Here is a 24855-nt window from a genome sequence, read left to right as displayed (position 1 = left end):
CGCTCCCCCCTCCTCCTTTTTCTTCGTCGCCATTGAAGTGAAACCCTAATCTCCTCCTCCTCCTCCTCCTCATCGATTGCTCTCGTTTTCCATTTACCGACACTCTGATCGCTGGAGGGTTCGCCAGGAACCAAGGTAAGGAGCTCTATTTCGGTATTGGAATCATGCTTTGTTCACGATTGGAATTAGTAACGAAAATGGATTTGAAATGATGAGGAATAGTAATTGGGAACTAGTTCCCAATTTGCAACCAAATTGGAGACTTGAGGGACTCGGAGTCGTAATCGGCAATGCATTCGAACCATTTCGGATTGTTTGTTTGGCTCCTGCATGAATGATTTCCTAGTTTCCGATTAGTTCTTTACTAACTAGAGTATAGTTTTTGTTTAAATGCGCTGATGAATCGTGTATATAGTTGGGGATATGTTTCTCACAGTTGTTGTTCCATCTCTTTTTCCCTTCTTACAGGTGAAGTTCCATGTCTTCAGATTTTAAATCAAATTCGGTTATCGATTATGACATAGAAGAGCCTGATAGCGAATATAGCTATGCGGATAAAAGTTCTACCAAGAGGGACAGATCAGTTTTCAGAATGATTAATAGCCTTATAAAGCAAGGGAACTACTCGGCTATTAAAGTTGCTACAAATGTTGCAAGGAGAGCAATCACAAACAGGTGAATTCAATTATTTGCACCTAAAAATGTATCTACTCCCACTATCTCATTTCTGAAGGATTTGGAGTTAGCAGCCTTTAGCTTTTCATTTCAATCTAAGAACTTAATAGTAGTTTAATAACTAGGTTGAGTTAGCTTTGTTAAAATGACTTATTTAGATTTTATCTTAATGACTTGTTTTTGTTGGAAAATATGAATGTACAACTTTTTGAACAAATCCAGATCATCTAACAAGACTCAAGCATCATCCGGTAACATCTTTGAAGAAGATGACGAGAAGCAGCGAAGTGAATTCGAGAAAAGCCCTGGACCAGTATTTTCTGGGTTAGCTTATTGCATAGCTTCTTGTAGCATGATATTGCTGAACAAAGTTGTCCTCTCTGGCTATGATTTTAATGGTGGCATATCACTTATGTTATACCAGGTAATGCTCGTAAAATTGATATGATATCATCATTCACCTTACTTTCTTGCTTATATATTACATGATTATACCTTAGCACTCTGTGTTTTATGTGCAAAATGAATTGTATAGTTTACAGGGATAAATTCATTTTTGTAATTTTGCATATATACAGCTGTAAATAGGTGATATTGTGCAAATACCATTGCAAAGTTGGTATTGCATTCATCATTTTGATTATCATACTTATTTTGCATTCATTCCCCTGCCAGGTGCAAATATCCAAAGCCGTTTGTGCATAGATATACCAACAGCGGCACACGCACTAACCACAAACATTAGCACTCCAATGGCTATGGAATAACTTTGATTTGTATGCAAAATTTATTTTCACTCATTTTGACAAATCAGGCTGAGGTTTATTGCCATCATTTAAAACAGTTTATGATTTTTTTAAAAAAAGCACCCTTATCAGTAGGTTGAGAATAGTGACAGCAGATTTCACAGGAGAGATCCATAGAAAGGCACATATTTTCAAATAGGAGGAACACCTACTTTTCCAGAATCAGTTTTCTCTGAAGTTTACCCTTTATCTCATGTCATTCTTCTTCCATTTGCATTTATTAATTAGAAAGATTGCATGTGGTTCTGTTATTCTTCTCCAATTCTACATAAGAAAATGTCTCATGATATCTTAATTTATGTCCTTTCGAATTATTTTAATGGATCAACAACATATTAACACTATGAAGGTAATGCTGTTATATGATGCAGAACGTTATATGTGTCATCATTATCGTAGTACTGCAGTTCTTGGGAATAGTCTCAACAGAAAAACTCACATGGAAGTTGATTCGAGTTTGGATTCCAGTCAATCTTATTTTTATTGGAATGCTGGCGACAGGCATGTACAGGTATTCTTTTGCTTTTCCACCATCAGATCTGATCTCCTTTTTAGAGGGTTAGAGGAAGAATTGAAAATCACAGTACTCATAGGTTAAGATGTTTTAAAAATATCATGCATTGTTGAAGACGAAAAATCTTAATCCTGTATAAAATCCAAGGCTCGGCCCCTAATAATTTCAATGTTTTTCCCTTTGTTTTCAGTTTGAAGTACATAAATGTTGCAATGGTGACGATCTTAAAGAACATGACAAACATTTTAACAGCTATTGGAGAGACCTATCTCTTCAGGAAGAGTCAGAATAAGAAAGTTTGGGCTGCCCTTTTTCTAATGGTATGCAGTGTCTGCTTATTGATGTCCCCTTATTGATTTATTTAGATCTCTTTTGCCAGCTTCACCTCCTATATATTTTTAAAATTTGCATTTCAAATTATATGAGAGAAGGCAAGTCCTGGCATGAAACCTGGGAACTTATTTTTGAGGCCTCTGATACTAATGTTTGAAGATTTTTCTTTATAAGTATTTACAATTTTACATGTTCTGTACTTTACAGATTGTATCAGCCGCGTGTGGAGGAATTACAGATTTGTCTTTTGATGCAGTTGGGTACATGTGGCAAATTCTGAATTGCATTTTGACCGCAAGCTACTCGGTTGGTATTTTGGATATCCTTCATTTTATGTGATCTTAGAGTGTCAGTAGTCAATATCTGTTCATTTGATTTGGTGCAGTTGACCCTTCGGCGGGTGATGGATGCAGCAAAGCAATCAACGAAATCTGGTTCACTAAATGAAATTTCCATGGTGTTACTTAATAATTCGCTTTCCATACCATTTGCAATTTTGCTGATTATTGTCTTCAATGAATGGCAATATGTCTACAACACGTAAGCACTCCATCTTGATTTCCTAAGCTTTGTTTTTTTACATTTCTTAATTAACTTTACTTTATTAGTGCTTGGTTCAAGAGTTGTAACAATTAGAATTACTAGCTATTCTAAACTTAACGCCCATACCTATCATTTTCATCTGAGATTTTTTTTTTTTTTTTTTATGAGAGGAAGGTAGCATGCTACCACTTCATTCATTAAGAACGTGAATTTAGCAAACTATGGGAAGCAACAGGGCTTCCACAGAAAAAAAAAAAAAAATTGTTACACTTTGCTTTTTGATGAATTTAATTTGTACCGATGCACGTTCTCTCATTTCCATGTATAACAGGGACGTTATTCGGATACCTATGTTTTGGTTGGTGGCAACAGCGAGCGGGTTACTGGGTCTTGCCATTAGCTTCACATCCATATGGTTTTTACACCAAACAGGCCCTACAACTTATAGGTAATGTACCCGACTGATCCAGAAACTACGAGGATCTAGCAATTAGCAGGGGTGGCGATGCCAGTGGCTAATCATGTTTGGCTCAGATTATCACAATATGACCTCAATTATTTAAAAATATTAACTTATTGATAATAGTGTCATTTCTTAATGTCAGTTTTGGTTTTAAGATGCTGCATCTCTCTCTCTCTCTCTCTCTTAAGGATATAACTTTCAAATGATTTCTCAAATGTATTTCTTGTTCTTGTTGTTGCAGCCTAGTGGGCTCTCTTAACAAGATCCCTATCTCCATTGCTGGTATCTTACTCTTCAAGGTCCCTGTTAGCGTGCCCAACTTATTCAGCATACTTTTTGGTGAGCATTTTTGTCTCCGCCTTATTTCTATCTTTGCTACTTCTGCTATCTAATATTTGTAGCATTCTCGGCAATCTAATATTTGTATCGTTTTATTTAAATTTTGACAGGTCTTTTTGCTGGGATATTCTTTGCAAAGGCAAAAATGTCCTGATTTACTTCGAAATACAGTCAATTCAATTTACAGCAAGTTCGTTTAGAAACCTTATCATTTGTACATGTGTATTAATTGAATTCATTCATCAAATACCGAGTACTAGCCTAAGTCTCCTGAATGGTGCTCTCCGAAGCCCAAAGGAATTTGTTATGGCGTGTCAAAGAAAGAGTTTATATCTTTCGACTATGTCTTCATACTGTGGTGTCTTCCTAAGGTACTCACCAAGTGAATTTTTTTTTATAGTAGCGAATAAAATGAATAAAGCAAAATGGCATCAGTAAATGTTACTTGAAATTTATTGCAGGTTACTTTATAGCCATCTCTAATTTTGATTAAACTATGCTGTACTACAGAGTAGATTAGTTTGATTGTTTTGTTTCTTATTTGTTTATAAGCTTGAAATGCACCAGTGGCACCCTAGTTACACTACAATTATTGAGAGATGTTAATTCGAACCTTTCACTGTATGGTTCTCAGTTGATCTAATTAAAGAAGGCTGTAATTTTCGTCTTCTCATGGAAAACTCTCCCACCAGAGCAGCATATTCCGTGAGAAATGTTTAGCTTTTTAGTTGGAATCGTTGCACATCAGTAAGAAAAATAGAATAAAGAGATATTTTAGAAAATCATTAGCTTATTTCCATGGGGCTTTGCAAGCCGTATCATATTTTATTTGATACCTAAACACATACTTAAACCTGCAATAAGTTACTCAAAATACATGAAATTCAGAGAGACACAAGAAATTCCAAAAAAGAAAAAAAAAAAAAACTGCTTCATTACTAAGGGCCTAAGGCCAAACCAACAATACTTCGCCTTCAATCCTATTGCCTAAAACAAACAAGCATATTTAATAATTACTTCCAGTTTCTAACAAGTAAAGACCTGGGACTAAGAATTACACCACAGTTGTTAATCATTCTTCATTCTTACCGACTTTATAGCCCAAGAACAACTTAATTCGCATGATCAACATCAATATCTTCTTCCAGTTCCTCAAAACCTTAGTGAGTGCAAATGCACAGGAAAGTCGCAGTTTGATCAGAGAGCGAGATTGCATTCCGAGCACACATCTGTTTCCAAGAACAACAACAAAAAGAAAAAAAAGCACACTCCCTACGCAGGTATTACCCTGGTCAGGTTCTAAGGGACTCTCTCAGCCCTCACCAGTCATTTTATCACTTGTAGGATCGACTGGCGGAGCACCCCTGGTGCTTACTAAAATTAGTTTCCAAACAAGAACAACTTTCAAAAGTTTGTCGCTATAGTCTAATAATCTCTCCCAAAAGTTCATTAAAAAAATACTCTCTCGCAAGAAAAACCAAGATAAGTTTTAGCTAAAAGCAAATAATGGTAGATGAAGAGCAAAAACCATTTGAAGAAATTACAAAAGAATCATACAGAGTATCTGCTTGACCCAAGTTTCGGGACAGCTTCTCTGCTCCTAACAGCAGACAAGTTGAGCTATTGCTGCTTCTGCTACAGCATACAGCGAGAAGCTACAAAGAAACTCTAAATGAGAAAGCTGTTAGAACTTCTTTGAACAGCTCAACTTAAGCGAACACCTTTGCAAAAGCTTTAGCTGGGCCAAACAGTCCCGAATATCTACCATTGTTTGGATGAAACCACAACACTAAATAGCCTCCCTCTTTGATAACCACAGATAAAACACTAATCAGCAGAGAATAATCAAAATGTTACTTCCCAGCGACAGTCACAGATTTTAGCCAGCTGCAACAACTGGTGCATCCAAGCAATCGGCCTAGTTTAGTATCTTCAGTTAGGTGCTTTCCCTGAGCAAGCACAAAAAGAAAAGAAAAACATGATTGCACGCTCCTTACGCAGGTATTATGCTGTTCAGGTTCAAAGGGACTTTCTCAGCCTGTCCTGCCGTGTTATTTTTAGCAGATACAGGCACCCCTGGTGCAATTCCTCATTACTAACGAGTCCATCAAAGAAACAAAAAAAATGGAGACAATAAAATAGCAACTAATGTAGCACACAAAGTATTCTTTCATACAACTGTGAATTAAAGATAATGCAGAGAAACAAGCTAAAGAGAAGTACTTATATATGTCATAACTTCTTACCAACCTCCCATTACTAGGGAGTGTTATTCACAATATCTAGCAATCCTCAACACGTCTGTCCTTTCTTCTCCCATGGATAAGTGGTATTGCTATTCCTGTAAGAGATATGATTGTCAGTGAATTTTAGAGGGGATGCTATCCAAAAAAAAAAAAAAAGTCACCTCCATTTTATGAATGATACTATAACGAAAGGAATCATGATCTACTGACTTTAGAGTGCAATCTTGTGACCCATAATCGCATCCTATTATGTCTTTTCATTGACTACATAATTTGAAGATCAATAACTGACCTTCATGAACGAGCTGCGTAACTCTCAGGCACATAAATCTCTCCTCCAATTTCACCATGCTGTTCCCCACTGACAGTTTTCTCAGCAGCCATAAACTTTGCACTCATTGCATCCATCCCACGCTTCACAGCTTCTTCCACATTTCCATACCCATTCTCCTCAGCGTACTTCCTTATGTCTTCTGTTATCTTCATCGAACAAAACTTGGGCCCGCACATCGAGCAGAAATGCGCGACCTTGGCCCCCTCAGAGGGCAAAGTCTCATCATGAAAAGCCATTGCAGTCATAGGGTCCAAAGAAAGTGCAAATTGGTCCATCCATCTAAACTCGAACCTCGCTTTACTCAATTCGTCATCCCATTGTTGTGCATATGGGTGGCCTTTTGCGAGGTCTGCAGCATGGGCTGCGATCTTGTAGGAGATAACTCCTGTCTTTACATCATCACGATTAGGTAAACCCAGATGTTCTTTAGGTGTTACATAGCACAAGAGTGCAGTTCCAAGAGCTCCAATGTTAGCAGCACCAATGGCGGAAGTGATGTGATCATAGCCAGGAGCAATATCGGTAGTTAGTGGACCAAGTGTGTAAAATGGTGCCTCATTACACCATTCTAACTGTTTTTCCATATTCTCGGGGATTTTGTGCATTGGAATGTGGCCAGGTCCTTCATTCATTACCTGCATGAACATAAAAGCTAGCAGTAAGATGGACTGTTTAAGCATTTTCGGCTTGCACATCTTCCGACATTTTATACTGTAGTAATCATTACAACAGGAGGGTATACATGGAAAATAATTAGACGCAAGAGAAAAGAACATTAAAGATAAAAAAGAGGATTATTTTTAGCTACAAGGACTGCACAGACATATTGAGGCTTCAAAAGTGAAGTACAGGGTAGGGAATCTCAATTAGAGAAATGGGAGAACAAACTTGGACACTAATTTTTGAGATACAGGTGAAAATTATGATGCTCCAGAAACTTTAATAGGCTGAAAAGATTTGGGTGGATCTTTAAGAATTCTCCAAACGGGAATGTGCACATTGCACTGTAGTGTAATATCTCAGCTAAGCTTGCCAAATTTACTGATTATTCTCCATAATTAGGAAGTAAATTATGCAATATTAGTGGAGTTGATGACATTTTCTATAAGAAAGGAACAATAAATACTAAATCGGAATTCCTACTTGTACTATATATTCACCTGCACATCCTTTTCCCAAGCTCGGCGTGTAAGTTCCCCTTGAGTAAGAAGCTCTGCAAACTGAGCACTATCATTGGCATCATAAATCGAACCGGGCCTCAGCCCATCGCCGATCGATAGCGACACATCATATTGATTGCATATATCAAGTATTTCATCCCAATGCTCATAAGCAAAGTTCTCCTTGTGGTGGGCCAAACACCATTTCGCATGAATTGAACCCCCACGTGAAACAATCCCAGTCATTCTTTTGGCAGTTAGAGGAATGTATCTGAGTAGCACACCAGCATGGATGGTAAAGTAATCCACGCCCTGCTCAGCTTGTTCTATTAGAGTATCTCTGAAAATTTCCCAACTCAGGTTTTCGGCAATGCCATTTACTTTCTCTAGGGCTTGGTATATAGGTACGGTCCCAATCGGCACTGAAGAGTTGCGAATGATCCATTCTCGAGTTTCATGTATATGACGACCTGTAGAGAGGTTAATACTTTATAGGGACATTTCGAACTGTTTGTACTCAAATGAACAGATAGGGATCAAAGATGATGTATCTCAAGAAAAGGAGCAAACATTTAAAAACCGACCTGTGGAGAGGTCCATGACGGTGTCGGCACCCCACATTGTTGCCCACTGAAGCTTGTGTACCTCGTCTTCAATAGAGCTTAAGACTGCTGAATTACCGATATTTGCGTTCACTTTAACTAAGAATTTTCTTCCTACGATCATTGGTTCCAACTCCAAGTGTCTTTTGTTGGAAGGGATGATAGCACGCCCACGCGCAACTTCTGAGCGCACGAATTCAGGGTCGAGCTTTTCCCGTGCGGCACAAAACAACATCTCTTCTGTTATGATTCCTTTTTTTGCATAGAACATTTGTGTGTATCTTGGGCCGCCTAACTGCTCTCGTCTTTCGATCCATTCTTTCCTTATTTTAGGAAGGCCTGTCAATTAGGTAACTATGATCAATTGAAACCACAATTTGAACTAAAACTAAATTTTGTCACTGAACAAATTGAAGTAGTATCAAGAGGCCACGAAATCAACTGTCGAAATAGAGAACATGGTGAGTTTAAAGCACAAGTATGTTTGAATCAGACATCAGAATAATTAGATGCAGTTTCTGAAAACGGCGAATTCCATGAGGTTAATGCACTTACCCAAAGTCGGACTTATGTTTTGCGGCCCACTGGTATCATACGTATCAAAGCACTTGTTTTCTATAGACAAGTGAACTCTTCGAAATGGAACCTTAAGGACGTGACCAGATTCCTCATGAATAATTTCTCTGTAAAACAAAATGGAGATAACCGTAAATTATGCTCATAGCCTCAAATGAAATAAAACAAGATAAGCAACATATGCGACTGCAATCTGCACGTGCCTATATTCCTTAGTACTCCTCGGGAAGCATTCTTCAAATGAAGGGAGCGGGAGAAAATCAGGAGCAGAAGGATCGATGGTGTGCTTCTTCTGCTTAGATTTTGGTGACTCCGCAACCGAATGCTCAACAGCTAAAGTGGCCTTCGGAGTCGAAGTAACATATTTAGGGCTTATCTCCTTATCCTGGATATCTGAAACACGTGCCACAGCTTCTAATCCAGGTAAAAAAGAAGTTTTGGGCAACTTAAGGGGAGTGCGACAACTTGTCTTAGCAAGCATGGATGTATATGAAGGTTGCACACTCGCCATCTCTTGATGAACTAGAAAATAACAATGACTACTAGTATTAACATGTTATGAACATGAAAAAAAAATTAAAATAATCAGCATTAAAAAGTAACAAAGCATATTAAGAATTTGAGGGGAAAAACAATTGTCCAACAATCTTTGCATTCGAGTACCAAAAAGAAATTAAGTACACCCACTTAATCTTCTTAATAAAAGGAGAGACATAGACAAGTTACAGAATTTGCTCCACACAATTGCTTATATAAAACACACCTTTCAGTACTAATTATAGTGTAAATTTGCTGGCTATCTATCATACCTATTTACTATTTATTTCCGCAGAAATCAACTCTGTGGAGATTATGAAGATAGTGCCAAAATAATTCTTTCATATTACTATGCAATTTTAATCATCTTTCAATGCTTGTGATTGGCAACATATCCTTCAATTAACTAGATCTAACCATAAGAAACCTACTCTTGCATTCATTTGTTTTCCTAGTTCTCTAGAATATCATAATTCTTAAATTTGTTACCAGATTCTTCCAATCCTTTTTTTTTTCCCTATATAAAATAATTATGTAAAATAATGCGAAACAACCGTTTATCATCGTATATTTCCAAAAGCTTAAGCTGTTAATTTAAATATTATACATTCAACATTCTCCCTTGCATCAGTCATTTTGATAGGCTCAAAATATCAAGATATTCAAATCTTATATCATGTAAAATAATACAAATAATCGTTTATATTCTACTATTGATGACAAATCCAAAGCTAATTACAAAATTATTAAAAAAAACGATGAATCCGAAGTAATAATTAGCTCGATCACTTAGAAATTGAAGTAAATCGAATAAAGAAAAGGAAAAAAAAAAAACGTATGGAGAAGATTAATGCAAAGCGTACCTAATTATCAAACTCTCCTCTCTTATCCCAATGGGACAGCTTAAAGAGCGAACGAACGGTGGGAAAAGATAACGCAGAGCAGTGCGGAACTTATATAGGGCTTTCCCTCAAGACTACGTCCGGAAAATACAATCCTGAACCGAGTGTACCACGTCATCCGTGAGCCGAAGCTGTCAATTTGCACTTACCGTTAATCTGAAGTCGTAGTGGCCGTTCGATTAGGTAGATATTTTTGCGGTTGTTATTTCAACGCTTCGGCATCATCATACTACGTGAAATGGCTGAAAAATAAGATAAATTTTTTTTTAATAAATTTTAATTAAGATAGTTTGGTAAATTATACCATTTATTTTATTCATAAATTTTAAAAATCTTTTTTAATTTTAAAATTTGTTATTAAAATCTCAATATTATATTGGATGAGCATGAGGGGGTTTTTTTTTTTTTTGAAATTGAAGAGATAAAAGTGTTCACGTTGAGCAGAAGTATTGGAAATGGGAGGGTGGACTTATCATACCTGATATTTTGCTAAAAGTTTTGAGAAAAATATCTATTCACGTGGTGTGGTGCATGACAAGTGGCCCGAAGACATTTATAGCACGTAAACCGCAAGATGAGATCATTTTCCTCATTTAAATAATCTTAAAATTTTAAAATTATAAGCCTAGCGAATTATAAATCTATTCTTACAAAATTTTATTTTTTAATATTATTTCTGTAAAAATACAGTAATATTCATATTTATTTTTTCAGTTTGTTACTAGTAAAGAACTGTTTATTTTTAATAGCAGATAAGTGAAATGTCAATTTTGCCATTACAAATATGTTTCTCTAAAATTTCGCATGCTATAAATAATACAAAAATGTTCCCCAAAAAAATTTTTAATGCTTATCTTTTTTCGCTTTAAAACTCAACCCAATTAACTATTGTTGCAACCTCCTCTCTCACTTTTTTTTTTTTTCTAAATCTTTTTTTTGAACAAAATAAAAAAAAAAATTATAAATAAAATTGATTGAAAAACAACATGCATTCGACATGGGCGAAGTAACACGTGTCGTGGATGAATAGGGATATACAAATTTAAGTTACGGATTTGAAACTAGTATGAAATAGAGAGAGGGAAAGGAAGCGAAAGAATAAGAAGAGTTTCTATTGCTAAAGTTTTGATTAAGAAAAGAAGATATAATATAAAAGGGTAAAAACATCAATTACTTTATTGACTAATTAGGATTAAGTATTTTACCGATGGTTAATTAATTTTTTTTTAAAGGATCCTAACGGTAGGGGAATATTTTAAAATTTAAAATTTTTATAGGGATAACATAAAAAAATTAAACTTTTTAAAAATATATTTATAATTTGCTATATTTCCAGGGAGCTGTATGCAATTAACTCTTAAAATTATATATGATGAACAGTAAATTATAGTATTTTTTTTTAAAAAAAGTTTTGGAACAATTTTTCTTTTTGATTTTTCACAATATGTATTTTTCTTCTCCAATCGTTTGGAATATAAATAATTCCAAGAGGAGGTGTTTATTGGCGAGTATTTGTTTGTCTCCTGTTGGAGGTGGAGAAAGATTTTGAGAGGGATGAAAAGAAACTGACAACTTAGTAGGCAAAGCATTTCAGAGCTAAATAAAAACACCATTGCTAACTTCCGAGTTATTGATCACCCTGATGTCATCCATTAGAGATGGAACTTTGAATACAATTTTACTGTCAAATCAGTGTACTCGCTCATCAGGATGGGGGGTGTAAAAGACGTCGTGACGCCTGTCATCTAGAATTTGAAAATTCCGACAAAAGTCGGATTTTTTTTATTTGGTTAGTTTTAAAAAAGAGACTATCTACTGTGGACAATCTGAAAAATAACCAGTGTGTCTTGTGTGCCGATAATCTGGAGACAGTAGACCACTTGTTCGTGGGATGTGTTGTTAGCAGATTCCTTTTTATTTCACTCCTCGATGACTCTCTCGTTTTCACCTTCATGGAGGATGTCAATACTGTTTGGGAGACACTGGCGGGGAAGGGGTTGCAGGGTGACATTGCGAAGGCCCAAATTCTTGTGGCAGTTATATGGTGGACGATTTGGAGTGAAAGAAATAATATTATCTTTTGAAACCTACCAATGGACGCTACCTCTTTTGCTCATCGTATTGGAGTATTGACGAAGGAGTGGGTCCATTTTTGTAGAGCAGGATGAAGTTGGTGTTTGGCACACCCTTTATTTTGTTGTTTGTTCTTGTTTTGTATCATGTCCTTCTTACTTGCCTTTTCTTCTCTTGACTTTTTATTTTTCTGAGGCCTGGCTGTCTTACTCTTTATAGTTTAATTTATGTAATGAATGAAGCTCCGTGCTCTCTCTCTCTCTCTCTCTCTCTAAAAAAAAAAAAAGAAAAAAAAAAAGAAAAAAACGTAAAATTTGTATCTATACATTCTAGAGAAAAAGTTGAGAATCACAAAGCACAAGTCCCGACAAGATCCAGAATTATTTATTATTTTGGGTTTGATAATGAGTGTATGTACCATTGTCCCTCAACTTCCTTTCAAACTGAAGAGCGCATGTTTACTGCAGCAACCTAGCGGGCGCATCTCCTACCTCCCGAACCCATCCCTTTCCAAATCATCATCTACTCTCCTCCCTGATCTAGAGAGAGAAAGGGAGAGATCTAGATCTAGATCTAGATCTAAAGAGAGAGAGAGAACGATCCCCCCTCTCCCATGGCGACGAGCGAGTCGTTGTCCTTGATCTACAAGGACCCGTCCCAGCCGGTGGAGGCGCGCGTCGGCGACCTCCTCGCGCGCATGACGCTGCGGGAGAAGGCGGCGCAGATGGCGCAGGTCGAGCGCTGCGTCGCCTCCCGCGCCGCCCTCGCCGGCCTCGCCGTCGGCTCCGTCCTCAGCGCCGGCGGCAGCGGCCCTCCCCTCCCGGCCGGCGCCGCCGCCTCCGCCGCGGACTGGGCCGACATGGTGGACGAGATGCAGCGGTGGGCGCTCGCCTCGCGCCTCTCGATCCCGATCATCTACGGCGCCGACGCCGTCCACGGCCACAACAACCTCTTCGGCGCCACCATTTTCCCCCACAACGTCGGCCTCGGCGCCACAAGGTCGACCTCAACCCCCCAATCTGACCCTTCCTTTAATTGCTATTTTTTGCTAAGAATGTTAATCCTGCATTATTGGATGGAAAATTTTAGAAGTCTGATACCATCAGCATTCTGCTATCAAACTTGCATTCTATAGTTTTAGTTTGAAAATCTCCGCACCAAAAGCCAAGCTTTGTGAGCCAAAATTGGAGTGGAATAAAAATTGGTGGAACTTTTTGGCAGCAAACGGAAGGAAGGGTTTGTTTGGCCCCCTTATATTGTATCTGCTTTTAGCACCGATTCTGCTACAGGATGAAGTGCTTCACTTTGTAGCGCTACTCTAACAGCACTTTATCGAAGAATATTGCACCATTTGGCAATTACTACACCATACAGGAGGGAACAGGCCCTAAATGAATTCTTGTGGTGTTAAGCCTTAATTTTTTTATTTATAAGCCTTAATTTTTTTATTTATTATTTTCATTGTAAATGTGATCCTTTGTGGTGTGATTTGGCCCTAGGGATGCGGAATTGGTGCGCAAGATTGGGGAAGCAACAGCTCTAGAAGTGAGAGCAACTGGCATACACTGGACGTTTGCCCCCTGTGTTGCGGTAAGTTGGTTTCTTATTTCATGCACATTTTCTTGAACGCTTGGTGTGCTTGATCTCTGTTGGTTATATGTGGACCTGTGTGTTAGGTCTGCAGAGATCCGAGATGGGGGAGATGCTATGAATGCTATAGCGAGGACACAGAGATCGTTCGGACAATGACCTCTATAGTTTCAGGGTTGCAAGGATCACCTCCTCCAGGGCATCCTCCTTGCTACCCTTTCCTTGCTGGAAGGTACACAATTTTGCCCTACAAATTTAGACTTTATACTACCCTTTGTAATAGCTCTCTCAAGAATTGCGTTGTTATAAGCAGCGTAACAACTGATTTACAGTGATGCAAAAAGGGTTCCAAAACTCACTCTGACTATTTGGCATTTTTCTACATTTATACTTGGCCGTTCATTACATATTTGGTTCCTGAAGTTTGACCTGGATTTCAGTTTGTCCTTACGGTTTGATATGTAATGATTAAGTTATGTAATGATTAAGTTTTTGACATTTGTTTTCCGTAGTAGTTAAGTCCTCTCTGGAGTCTATTATCTAATGTGCCGTGTCAACGTCATCATTAGTCTTTCTTTCTTCAAACGGAAATGCTGAGGATAAATTGAAACTGTGCTCAAACTTGAGGAACAAAAAAGAAGTTGAGGTCAAACTTCAGATATAAACTTGAAAGATGAAAAAGTTGGGGTCAGACTTCAGAGACTCAACTGTTGCAATTTGCAAATGATACCCACTACCCAGGTCAAAACTTGAGGGACAAAATTTGTGATTAACCCTTTTGTTATCTTAAGAGCGATCAGAAATAATATGGAAGTGAGCTTCTAAAATAATTGCAGGAGGAATGCGATTGCATGTGCCAAGCATTTTGTGGGAGATGGCGGCACACACAAAGGAAAAAATGAAGGCAACACCATTTGCAGCTATGAAGAGTTGGAGAGGATTCATATGAGTCCTTATTTTGATTGCTTAGCCCAGGGGGTTTGTACTGTTATGGCATCATACACTAGCTGGAATGGGAAACCATTACATGCTAATCGTTTCCTCATAACTGATATTCTGAAGGACAAGCTGGGCTTCAAGGTACTAAAGCTAACTAAAACTTAATTCTTTTCTTATTTGTTCTTCAAGGTGAAAATGTACGTAGATCTTAACTTTGGGCCATTCTACATTAGGGTACCTCTCATTTCTGCTCTATTGACAAACTTAACTTTTCCTTCTTTTTATTTGAGTTACTTTTGTCAGTTGAATTAGAGATTTTGCTATGTTTAATGGAATTTAATTGAATTAATGGCTATGCCTGCTTTTCAGTGGATGGAACTGCAGATTCCGTAAATAGTTAACAGCTGACAACTAACAGGGTTATTGAGTTTTACAGAATCTCCTTAAATTATAAGAAACGAAAGTTTAGTGGTGTGTGTCTGAAACAATAAATAAATAAATAAAGTTCCAGGTCATGTAGTTGAGGAGGTATCTATGCATTTTTACTGTTCTTTTATGATCAGAAACTAGCAATTCTAAATATGATCTGGGTGCATTGTAGATATCAATGGTTAGATGGCGTGATTCACTTACTTTCTTGCATGTATTACAGGGTTTTGTCGTATCAGATTGGGAAGGCATTGATAGGCTCTGCCACCCTCAAGGATCGAACTATCGTTATTGCATTTCTGCATCAATTAATGCTGGAATCGACATGGTAGTGACTGATCATATATGTAAAGTACACCTCCTCAACTATTGGTAACTAAAAATAGTACCTGAGAAATGTACAGATAATGGTGCCTCACAGATACGGCAAGTTTCTAGAAGATTTGGTTTTTCTGGTGGAGTCGGGGGAGATACCCATGTCGAGGATCGATGATGCTGTGGAGCGGATCCTGAGGGTGAAGTTTGTCTCTGGACTCTTTGAGCAGCCTTTCTCTGATCGTTCTTTGCTCAGTGTAGTGGGATGCAAGGTGAGAGCTTTTGATTAGAGAATACAATTCCAATACTGCTTACTAGTAGGTATCTGTTGCTTGTTTGACCTTACCCTTGATTCAATATGTAAATGAGTGGTTTACTTGTATTGCACAAAAGGATAATGTACTACAAGGAGTGTCAAATAGTTTAAAGATTGCTTACTGATACATTAAAATTGTTATGGGAAGGGGAAATTGTGATCGAATGAATGCTTTCTAATTTCTATTTGAATTTCACTCCCTGTTCATGCGGACTGTATTCATTAGATTCATTTTTGTGATACAGCCATTAGCCATTATTATGAGAGCTAAGACAACTAGACTGTGAAAGGGAAACATTTCTAGTTCATTTTCATCTGATAACACCCTTCTACATTCCTGTTGAAAGGCAAAGCAAGGAAGCATTACTTTTGAACTGCTACTTTTTAACTGGCAGATAGTTGGGCCATCATTCATAGGCTGAAACCTCAACCCTTTTCTACTGTAACAGTTTAATGTGATTCCACAAAGACCACAGTTTTACAGTTTGACTAATTACACGTGACTCATTTTATCACTGATTTCTTGATGTTTCGAAATTGAGATTGGTTAGATAGTAGCTTCATAATTTGGAGTACTATTATTTGTGCAAATTGTATTAAGTTTTTGGTTAGTTTGGAAGTGGATTACTTCAGCAACTGCATGCAGTTTGAATGTTCTTAAAGGCGTTATAAAGTTATTTCGTCCATTTTGCCCATATACATGCTAAGTTTATTTCTGTTCTATGATATCAAAATACTTTCCAGGAGCATCGACTGTTGGCACAAGAGGCTGTTCGAAAATCCTTGGTCCTTCTAAAAAATGGAAAAGAGCCAAAAAGACCATTTCTTCCTTTAAAGAAAAATGCTAAAAGAATACTTGTTGCTGGGAGACATGCTGATGACATTGGATATCAGTGTGGGGGATGGACAATAACTTGGTATGGAACCAGCGGGAGGATAACAATTGGTATGGTGTTTTCCTATATGATCATTGTACTTCATAATTGCTATCAATCAAGGATATTTTCGCCTCTTACAATAGTCTCTCATTTTATAAAAATGTAAGGATCAGATTATGCTTGTAATATTCTCTTTTTAAGTAGACAAGTTTTATGGTAGATAGGGTAAAATGCACTTACTCTTGCCATTTGCAACATAATCCTAAACTTTTCACTGAGACATTTCATTTCCTGAAATTTTATACTTTTTGCATTTCTCATCCCTGGCTGTCTGGCTCTCTGTCTAATCCTGGTTTTGTTTAATCCATACTAAATGACCTATTTACGCCTGTTTAAAATAAAGTAGAAGGAGATGTTTAATAAAGAAGAGCTAAATTAGTCATTTATTATGAAGAAGGGTTCATTTCCAGAGAATGTGACTCGAGTGATTAGACGGCAAAAGGATTCAGGGATGCAACTGCAAAATGCGAAAGAGTTCGTAGAATAAGATATTAAGATGTTTATGTGGATAGTAGAGCTGCTAATTTTCAATATTGGAGAAGTAGATTGGCCATCCATACATTTTTACGCATGTATATTTGCAGGGACAAGTATATTGGAGGCTATTAAAGAGTCCATAGAAGAGGAAACTGAAGTGATATTTGAGGAAAGCCCATCGGCCGCCACTTTCTTAGGAAAAGAGTACTCATGTGCAATAGTTGTTGTCGGGGAGGTTGCTTATGCCGAATTCTTGGGTGATAGAACAGATCTTAGCATTCCTTTTGACGGCGCAGATATGATCTCTCTTGTAGCTTCTAATATTCCGACTTTAGTAATTGTGATATCTGGAAGGCCATTAGTTTTTGAGCCGGAACTGCTTGAGAAGATAGACGCCTTGGTCGCGGCATGGCTACCGGGAAGCGAGGGACGGGGAGTTGCTGATGTTATATTTGGAGACTATGATTTTGAGGGTGTTTTACCTGTGTCATGGTTTAGATCAATCAATCAATTGCCTCTAAATGCTTCACACGATTCATACGATCCCTTATTTCCGATTGGATTCGGGCTGAAAATGTATGGGGAAAATGAATGAAAAATCCCAATAATTTAGCATTGCACTTTACTGGTTCTTGTTGTATTACTGTACATCTTTAATTACTAAATAATTGTTGTTATCACATTATGAGTTTTTTAATGCCTGGGTGGGGCTGAATGCTTTGTTGTATGATGGATGTAAAACTTTGCATCGGAAAAAAGTAAAATCCAGGGCTTATGCTTTGAACATAATTGGATTATTAAGATTATTTTCACTACATGCATCTTCTTATAGAGCACAGCACTACGCAAAATGCCCTCCATGACTTTGATATGTTGTAGTTCTGAGAATTGGGTCGATTCAGGTTGGTTAGTAATTTTCTACATCTTTTCATAATAAAATAAAATAGAATACATAAAGGTCCAAAAGGTAAGATTGGTGATGGATATCGCTATTTGCTAACCGGTCCGATGCACTAACCGAGACATGGACGGACATGATCTATTCTTTTGTTTGAACCTTATCTTTTTTCTTAAGATGTGGTCAGAGCTATGTAACATCTGAGAGCCCATTTCGCTGCATGCGCCGCGTGGAAGCAGGCCCGCTCTCCACGCACCACGTGGACATCCACGCTGAGCCACAGAAGAGTTTAATAAAATCCAAACCTCTATCCTCTCTCCACCACACTACGTAGTGTATGTATGTATACATAGTTATTAAGAAACGTAAGTTTCTGGTCCAAAATGGAAGCAACAGTAGAGAGACGAGAACAGCAGCAGCAGCAGCAGCAGCAACCGCAGCAGCAGCAGCAGGATGTGAAGTTACCATTGGAGAGTAGTCCCTACGTTGGGTATAAGGACGTGGAGGATTACAAAATGCGCGGCTACGGCGCCCACGGCCACCTCCCCACCGTCGACCAAGTCAGCGGTGGGGGCACCGACGCACCTACGCTATCCGGCAGCGGCCTCTCTGAGCGCCAGGCCCATGCCTCCGACCCCGCCGCCGCTCCCTAGCTAGTTACGTACCCATGCACGCACTTGTTCCGTGTTGTTGTGTTGCTCTCGTTCTCGTCTTAACCTATGTAGTAATCAGTAGTAATCTTGATTGACCAATAATAAGATCGTTGTACGAGGATTAATATAAGGACTTATCAGGGAAATCTCTTTCTTTATAATGATCCTTCTTAAGTGATGGTTTACTGTGTAGATCTAATATTAGTTGACATGTTGCATTCGTTGTTGCCATTTGGTGAGTTATGCATTGGTGGATTGGGTGTGGGGTGGTGACGGAGTGGTGGACGAATGATAGGTAGGTTTAACCTCTGTGCTCGCGTGTATAATGGGGAGTTTAGATGCATTCTTTGAATGGATTCAGTATCACAGCATTTATTATTATTGCGTTGTCATAATGGTTTTTAACTTGAATGGTAAACACCAATAAAGAGGCGATGTAGTCGAACTGATTGAAACGACTCGATCATTAGCCAAAAATACCAATATTCAAGCCCCTAAAACAAGTAAACACTCAAGCAAGTGATTATGCATGCATTTTTTAACTTCTTGGATTGATTAGATTCAGCTTTTCTGATGTGCTCACTCGTTCTCCAGCCAACCAATCAGTTAATTGGCGCATCACTGCATCAAAAGAAACATAAATAATGCCTCCAATTAGATTATTTAGGTCCATAGGGGGAAAAAAGAAAAATCAAACAAATCTTTCAACAAAAGGTCATGTAAGGCATATTAAGAAAGAACTGTAACATTTGTCTATGAATGAAAATTAGTGTCAATTTATATTAACTGATCAAAATATTCTACAAAAGATATGGGATCGAGAGATATTGACTGGTTCTCCAAATTCATATATATATAGTTGCTTGTTCATTGAAATAAACAAAACTATATATCATTATCGTGGTGTTAAACAATTGGTTCTAATTTTTTTGTTCGAGCAATAAGCATAATGTCAACCTGAATTAAAGAACTAATGTAAAATATAAATAATCTGGGTAGGAACTAGAATCTTGAGGCATTCTTGTTTAGATTAAGAGTAATGCTTCTATACTTTTTTTTTTTTGTTACCGTTCATTCACGCATATTCAACGGCTCAGATTTAGTTTTTTTAAAATTATGACCTGCAATAGCAGGTCACTTTGGAAGAGGTACCGATTATCAGGTACCTCATAAAAGGATATTTTTGTCTTTTAATACATGAGCAATTTAGTCATTTTACATCTACTATATTTTCAAAATTTTTATTTTTTCTTTGTTTCCTTTTTCTCTCTCTATCTTTCCTTTCATAAGTTGGCATTTCATATAAGAAAATTTTCAAATGATTTGACAAGATGATCATTGAATTTAAACTTTAAATAGTAATATGAAATTCCTCTAATTTAAATTTTATTTTTAAATTTAAAATTTAATATTATATTCAAATTTATATTTTAAAATTTTAAGTTTCATATAAATACTTTGAAATATGGTAAACAGAAATAATTGTTTGAATTCTAGTCTTCTAGTTTAGGTTTGGTTTTGAGTTTCGGAAAATTGGTCAATTTTGAATTTGGATATTGATTTTTGAAATCCGTCGAGTTCGAAAATAAGTTTTGTGATTGTTAGTCAGATTCAAATTTAAATTCCTAACTATTTTTTTTCTCACCAATAATTCTAATCTTTTTAATTTATATGTTTAAAATTATATTTAAAATATTTATTAGCTCTAACAGTTAAATTATCATTCAGTTTAAAATATTTATTATTTTTACCGGTTCCAAATTATTTTTAATGTTATTCGGTTCAATAGGTTAAAATCAGATTCTTGATAGAATAGGTCAAAGTCTGATCAGTCAAATCAATTGGTTCAATCTAGTTTTTAAATCATTGAATTTAAAATTTAAATAGTAATATGAAATTCCTCTAGAGAAATCTAGTTGTAGAAATCTTACTCTCTAAGTTTTTTATGCATTACGTTTTAAACTGGTGCGAATAAACTGTATTTTAAATCTTGGTAGAAATTTAGTTTTTAAATAGTAATATGAAATTCCTTTAATTTTAATTACACTTTTAAATTTTAAATATTTAATTTTTAAAATTTAAATTCATTGTATTTAGAAATAAAACTATTTCTAAAATTTCTATAATTTAAATTAATGCATAATTTGAGAAACACTAAAACATTTAAAATAGATTCCTAAATTAATGCCTAATAATTGCATAAATTTGGTTAATCAATTAATTTCTTAAATTAGTGCTAATTAATGCATAAATTTAGGTCCTCAATTAAAAGTTTCTTTAAATATTGTATTATTTAATTACCAAACTAACCTTGATTAAAATAATTCTTTTACCTGCTAAGTATTAAAGTTACATTTTTACCCTCTATTAATCACGGTTAAGATCTTTTTTATTTTTATTTTTTTAAAGTACCAAATCATTTCTCTTAGATACCCCATGAATCATTCAACTCGTTGATGAGTGAGCAGGTAATTACATGTTTCACCAATGAATAACAATATGTTGACCCAGAAAACGCTTCGCTTAACAGTTTATTTCCTATTGATTTTATTCCAGCAGGTTACGATCGAATTGCGTGACTGGGGTTCCTGTATAGCAACCGAATCAATTAAAAACTATGACAAACAAATGGTAATATATTTAATGTATACATTTCATGTATAAGAAAGTAAGAAAAGCATATATATTATCAAAATATCTGTCATTTGCTGTGCCAGATGCACAATACACTGGCAGATGTTTGAGGCTCAGGAGCTAAGCTGTTTAAATGAAAAATTAGAGGCCTGAGCTAAAATTTGTCAAAGTTTAGGTAGTAGTGTTACAATCAATCCTTATATCATTCACTTGGGCACCATCCCACATCAAGGTGGAATTTCCGAGCCTTGAACTGGTCTTCCCAACTCTTAAAAACTGTGTTCTGCATATTTGTATCAAGAGTAACAGACAAAAACCAAAGTATACCAGCATTTGCCGAATGAAGATATCAAATTCTGCTTGAAGATCCAGCTTCCCTTATGCAGATATCCAGCAACCCGCAGCTCAATTCCCGCCCGAGTAGTCAAACGTCCGGAACCAGCCCGGGATTTCCATGGGATCCAGATATCTCCTGTACATCCACCTACACTGCGAGATCCACGGAGTCCGGTGACAGCAAGTTCCACCGCAGAAGGACCAAATCATTCAGTATCGCAGCCCAGAAAGTAGCAGGCGCGTTCACGACTTGTTTCGTCCCCAAAATTAGAACCGGCGAAGTGGCCGATCGGGACAACCGAATCGACGACTCCTTTATTTCCACATCTTCGAGTAGTAAGTCCATCTTCCTTGTTCATCCTTTGTTTCGTTTGTTTCAAAGCCAATAGAAAATTTGCCTCTTTTCTTTTTTATAAGTGTACCGCTAACTAATTGTTTCTCTACATGACCCTGTCTCTAAATTATGCTATATTTTGATGTCCTACAGGTTCGAAGATATCAAAACTGGGTATCAGAGGCATCAGCAGCAGCTATAATATCAAGACGAGAGGTTCTAGCAGTTTAATCGAAGAGCAAAAAGAGTTTACCACAAAGTTTTCCATTGCAGAAATATACAAGGCTACTGAAAACTTCAATCCTCGGAACCAAATAGGGGAAGGGGGCTTCGGCACCATCTACAAGGGGAAGCTTCAGGATGGGTCTCTGATTGCTGTAAAGCGTGCCGCAAAGGTCAGATCATGAAGCATATGGCACTCTAAAATATTACCAAATTTTCAACTAAATCCGCGCAAAATCTAGAATTTCATGCATATATGAAGATTTAGGGAATGAATTCACAGGATTGAACCTGACTACATACTAAGTAAATTCTTTTCGTCGGCAGAACATGTATGGCAAGCACCTATCGACGGAATTCAAGAGCGAAATCGAAGCACTTTCGAAGGTGCAGCATATGAACCTGGTCAGGTTTCTGGGATGGGTGGAGCACGAGGGCGAGCGCTTAATCGTGGTCGAGTACGTCGGCAACGGAACTCTTCGAGAACACTTAGATGGTAAATAAATCAAGCCGGGGGATCGGCTGGGCCGCGGCAACAACAAAAGATGGTATAATAACTAGTTAACAATGGAATATTATTGAAGTTATGTGCATGCCAACGCAGGAACTCGCGGAAATGGTTTAGATCTTGGACAGAGGCTAAACATAGCAATTGATGTGGCTCATGCAATCACCTACCTGCATGGATATGCAGGTACGTTAATATTATTCGACTTATCAATCTGCTTAAAAAGTAATTTTTTTTTTTTTTATTGTAAAGTGCTTTTGCATCTAATCTAATATAATCTAATCTAATCTAATCTAAAGTAGAACATTAATGTGTGTGCGTAATGTTGGTGGTGCGTGCGAAGATGATCCGATCATTCACCGGGACGTGAAAGCGTCGAACGTGCTGCTGACGGAAGCGCTGCAGGGGAAAGTGGGGGACTTGGGGTTCGCACGGGTGGTGGGGGCGGGGGAGGCGGAGCGGACGCACGTGTCGACGCAGGTGAAGGGGACGGCGGGGTACGTGGACCCGGAGTACCTCCGCACGTACCAGCTCACCCCGAAGAGCGACGTGTACTCCTTCGGCGTCCTCCTCGTCGAGCTCGTCTCCGGGCGCCGCCCCATCGAGCGCGGCCGCGGCGTCAAAGAGCGCGTCACCACCCGATGGGTACGACTCTCACTCGCCCCAGAACCCTAAATTTACCATTGCGGAGTGTTGTTGATCGATGGATCGTCGTATTATGTTTCGAAATTTCACACTAGTGTTTGGTATTCCAAAACCAGAGAATTGGATTTCGAAACATGGCACTTGAATCCTCCTGTTCTCGAGCGTCAGATTTCGGAACTAGCATGTATGGATTCCGAAACCAGAGACTCTGCAGAATAAGTCATGTTGGATTCTACTTAGTAGTGTTACTAGAAGAGCACACAACAATGTTGACAGAGCATGTTGGGTACAACTACAGGCGAGTGATTCGTCAGTTTGCTGGATGCATTCTAGCCATCTGGAGTTGTTTGTGCACGAGATTTTAAGATAGTATTTTTCTATCCATGTAACTTCTTTTTACAGTAGTCAGAAGTTTCAGACAAGAACTTATTTTTCTAAGATTCAGAATCTTTATTTTTCCCCCATATAATAGAACTTCAGATTATTTTAGCCAATTTAGCCATTAAACATAAAAGTAGCCCTCAAAGCCAAACAAGCTGAAACAATTTCAACAAAATTGTGAAACCGTGGGTTCATGCTTTGATTTGGCACAGGATAACTTTCTCCCTAGGAAAGTGCAAGTCATTGCACATCCTACTGCGTTAATTTTGTGGGACAGACAATATATCTAATACCATTTGCACTCTGTTTCCCAACCAAATGCTGTAATACGACCACTGATAAAAAAAAATTTAGAAGAAGGGAAGCATTAAGTGTTCAAGTAATTGACTTGGCTGGCTTAAAACATGCAGGCGATACGCAAGTATTTGGCGGGAGATGTGGGGATGACGATGGATCCGAGGCTGAAGCGCGGGCGCGCAGCCGTCGCAGCGGTGGAGAGCATGATGGGGCTGGCAGTGAAGTGCCTCGAATCGTCCAGGGAATCGCGCCCGTCGATGAAGGAATGCGCCGAGGTGCTCTGGACCATCCGAAGGGATTACGACCAGCACTCACAACAGCAACAGCAACAGCAACAGCAACAGCCACTGCTGACGCCAACCGCAGCTTCTTCCAACGACGCCGTGAGCTCTGTAAAAGATGTTTCTTCGGAAAAGAGGGAGGAGAACACAGTGAAGAGTCCCAAGCAAAAATGGTGAAAGTTACACTACTACACTTATGTAGTTGCATGGTTGGTTAGAATTAGAAATGATAGTATTTGTAAGTACAACAGAAGGGTGTGAATAATTAGAATGGCATATAGCTCGTTGATGTTTGTGTCTATTTTTACGAAGATGTCAGAGTTGTCGAATCAAATTTGTAGATCTTGTTGATGTTTGTGTGTCTATTTTTACAATGATGTCAGAGTTGTTGAATCAAATTTGTAGATCAATTTTCGTTGAAGTGTGGATGATTTATAGCTTGCTGATGTTTGTGTTTATTCCTGTATGAAGATGCCCGAGTTGCTGAATCAAATTCGTAGATCAATTTCACTTTTTGTTGAAGTGGGAATATGATAACTTATTTTTTCTCCACTAGACA

The 24855-nt window shown here is 37.7% G+C and overlaps 5 protein-coding genes and 1 long non-coding RNA gene across 9 annotated transcripts; 4 read left to right on the top strand and 2 right to left on the bottom strand.

The window, feature by feature from the left end:
- Nucleotides 1–4124, top strand: LOC109718736 (GDP-mannose transporter GONST1-like). The gene is made up of 10 exons (XM_020245125.1): nucleotides 1–135; nucleotides 469–675; nucleotides 898–1099; nucleotides 1853–1992; nucleotides 2186–2315; nucleotides 2536–2634; nucleotides 2714–2868; nucleotides 3203–3319; nucleotides 3576–3673; nucleotides 3784–4124. The coding sequence occupies exons 2-10, from the start codon at nucleotides 479–481 to the stop codon at nucleotides 3825–3827; spliced, it is 1182 nt and encodes a 393-aa protein (XP_020100714.1). The 5' UTR covers nucleotides 1–135; nucleotides 469–478; the 3' UTR covers nucleotides 3828–4124.
- Nucleotides 4459–10077, bottom strand: LOC109718064 (phosphomethylpyrimidine synthase, chloroplastic). Of its 3 annotated transcripts, XR_002218359.1 has the most exons (9): nucleotides 9992–10077; nucleotides 8795–9113; nucleotides 8571–8698; nucleotides 7998–8354; nucleotides 7414–7883; nucleotides 6212–6888; nucleotides 5920–6014; nucleotides 4763–5622; nucleotides 4459–4660 (listed from the first exon to the last, which is right to left on the bottom strand). XR_002218359.1 is itself a non-coding variant. In XM_020244066.1 (7 exons), exons 2-6 carry the CDS (start codon nucleotides 9100–9102, stop codon nucleotides 6214–6216), a joined length of 1938 nt encoding a protein of 645 aa, XP_020099655.1. In that variant the 5' UTR covers nucleotides 9103–9113; nucleotides 9992–10077; the 3' UTR covers nucleotides 5786–6014; nucleotides 6212–6213. The 3 variants fall into 3 exon arrangements, 1 of the variants encoding a protein (XP_020099655.1); XR_002218360.1 differs by having other exon boundaries at nucleotides 4464–5622; nucleotides 5924–6014; XM_020244066.1 differs by lacking the exons at nucleotides 4459–4660; nucleotides 4763–5622 and having other exon boundaries at nucleotides 5786–6014.
- On the top strand, nucleotides 12400–17896 carry LOC109718537 (beta-glucosidase BoGH3B-like). 2 transcript variants are annotated; one of them, XM_020244802.1, is made up of 8 exons: nucleotides 12400–13102; nucleotides 13603–13693; nucleotides 13780–13925; nucleotides 14530–14773; nucleotides 15285–15389; nucleotides 15466–15648; nucleotides 16437–16638; nucleotides 17215–17896. In XM_020244802.1, the coding sequence occupies exons 1-8, from the start codon at nucleotides 12717–12719 to the stop codon at nucleotides 17700–17702; spliced, it is 1845 nt and encodes a 614-aa protein (XP_020100391.1). In that variant the 5' UTR covers nucleotides 12400–12716; the 3' UTR covers nucleotides 17703–17896. The 2 variants fall into 2 exon arrangements, with proteins under 2 accessions (XP_020100391.1, XP_020100392.1); XM_020244803.1 differs by lacking the exon at nucleotides 12400–13102 and having other exon boundaries at nucleotides 13788–13925.
- Nucleotides 18321–18836, top strand: LOC109718939. The gene has a single exon (XM_020245435.1). The coding sequence runs from the start codon at nucleotides 18389–18391 to the stop codon at nucleotides 18656–18658; it is 270 nt and encodes an 89-aa protein (XP_020101024.1). The 5' UTR covers nucleotides 18321–18388; the 3' UTR covers nucleotides 18659–18836.
- On the top strand, nucleotides 19590–24754 carry LOC109718938 (calmodulin-binding receptor-like cytoplasmic kinase 2). The gene is made up of 8 exons (XM_020245434.1): nucleotides 19590–19691; nucleotides 21088–21289; nucleotides 21679–21964; nucleotides 22116–22357; nucleotides 22512–22680; nucleotides 22789–22878; nucleotides 23036–23337; nucleotides 24129–24754. Exons 2-8 carry the CDS (start codon nucleotides 21146–21148, stop codon nucleotides 24471–24473), a joined length of 1578 nt encoding a protein of 525 aa, XP_020101023.1. The 5' UTR covers nucleotides 19590–19691; nucleotides 21088–21145; the 3' UTR covers nucleotides 24474–24754.
- Nucleotides 21953–22679, bottom strand: LOC109718940. The gene is made up of 3 exons (XR_002218565.1): nucleotides 22587–22679; nucleotides 22216–22337; nucleotides 21953–22109 (listed from the first exon to the last, which is right to left on the bottom strand). It is a non-coding gene; the product is annotated as an uncharacterized LOC109718940 (long non-coding RNA).

The sequence above is a fragment of the Ananas comosus genome, linkage group 12 (genome assembly GCF_001540865.1).
Source record: "Ananas comosus cultivar F153 linkage group 12, ASM154086v1, whole genome shotgun sequence".
NCBI lineage: Eukaryota > Viridiplantae > Streptophyta > Magnoliopsida > Poales > Bromeliaceae > Ananas > Ananas comosus.
Note: the sequence above shows the minus strand (reverse complement) of the source record. Positions and strands in the feature narration are given on the sequence as shown.

What these genes read in the sequence shown, in the direction of transcription:
- LOC109718736 (XM_020245125.1), top strand. Translation starts at nt 479, where the DNA reads ATGTCTTCAGATTTTAAATCAAATTCGGTTATCGATTATGACATAGAA. An exon ending in CTGGCGACAGGCATGTACAG is followed by an intron (nt 1,993 to 2,185) that starts GTATTCTTTTGC and finishes CTTTGTTTTCAG; the next exon opens with TTTGAAGTACATAAATGTTG. An exon ending in GGGCTGCCCTTTTTCTAATG is followed by an intron (nt 2,316 to 2,535) that starts GTATGCAGTGTC and finishes TGTACTTTACAG; the next exon opens with ATTGTATCAGCCGCGTGTGG.
- LOC109718939 (XM_020245435.1), top strand. Translation starts at nt 18,389, where the DNA reads ATGGAAGCAACAGTAGAGAGACGAGAACAGCAGCAGCAGCAGCAGCAG.
- LOC109718064 (XM_020244066.1), bottom strand. Translation starts at nt 9,102, where the DNA reads ATGGCGAGTGTGCAACCTTCATATACATCCATGCTTGCTAAGACAAGT. An exon ending in AGGAGTACTAAGGAATATAG is followed by an intron (nt 8,699 to 8,794) that starts GCACGTGCAGAT and finishes TTTGTTTTACAG; the next exon opens with AGAAATTATTCATGAGGAAT. An exon ending in AAACATAAGTCCGACTTTGG is followed by an intron (nt 8,355 to 8,570) that starts GTAAGTGCATTA and finishes CCTAATTGACAG; the next exon opens with GCCTTCCTAAAATAAGGAAA.
- LOC109718938 (XM_020245434.1), top strand. Translation starts at nt 21,146, where the DNA reads ATGAATAACAATATGTTGACCCAGAAAACGCTTCGCTTAACAGTTTAT. An exon ending in AAAACTATGACAAACAAATG is followed by an intron (nt 21,290 to 21,678) that starts GTAATATATTTA and finishes TCCCTTATGCAG; the next exon opens with ATATCCAGCAACCCGCAGCT. An exon ending in AGCGCGTCACCACCCGATGG is followed by an intron (nt 23,338 to 24,128) that starts GTACGACTCTCA and finishes TAAAACATGCAG; the next exon opens with GCGATACGCAAGTATTTGGC.
- LOC109718537 (XM_020244802.1), top strand. Translation starts at nt 12,717, where the DNA reads ATGGCGACGAGCGAGTCGTTGTCCTTGATCTACAAGGACCCGTCCCAG. An exon ending in GTCGGCCTCGGCGCCACAAG is followed by an intron (nt 13,103 to 13,602) that starts GTCGACCTCAAC and finishes ATTTGGCCCTAG; the next exon opens with GGATGCGGAATTGGTGCGCA. An exon ending in AGGACAAGCTGGGCTTCAAG is followed by an intron (nt 14,774 to 15,284) that starts GTACTAAAGCTA and finishes CATGTATTACAG; the next exon opens with GGTTTTGTCGTATCAGATTG.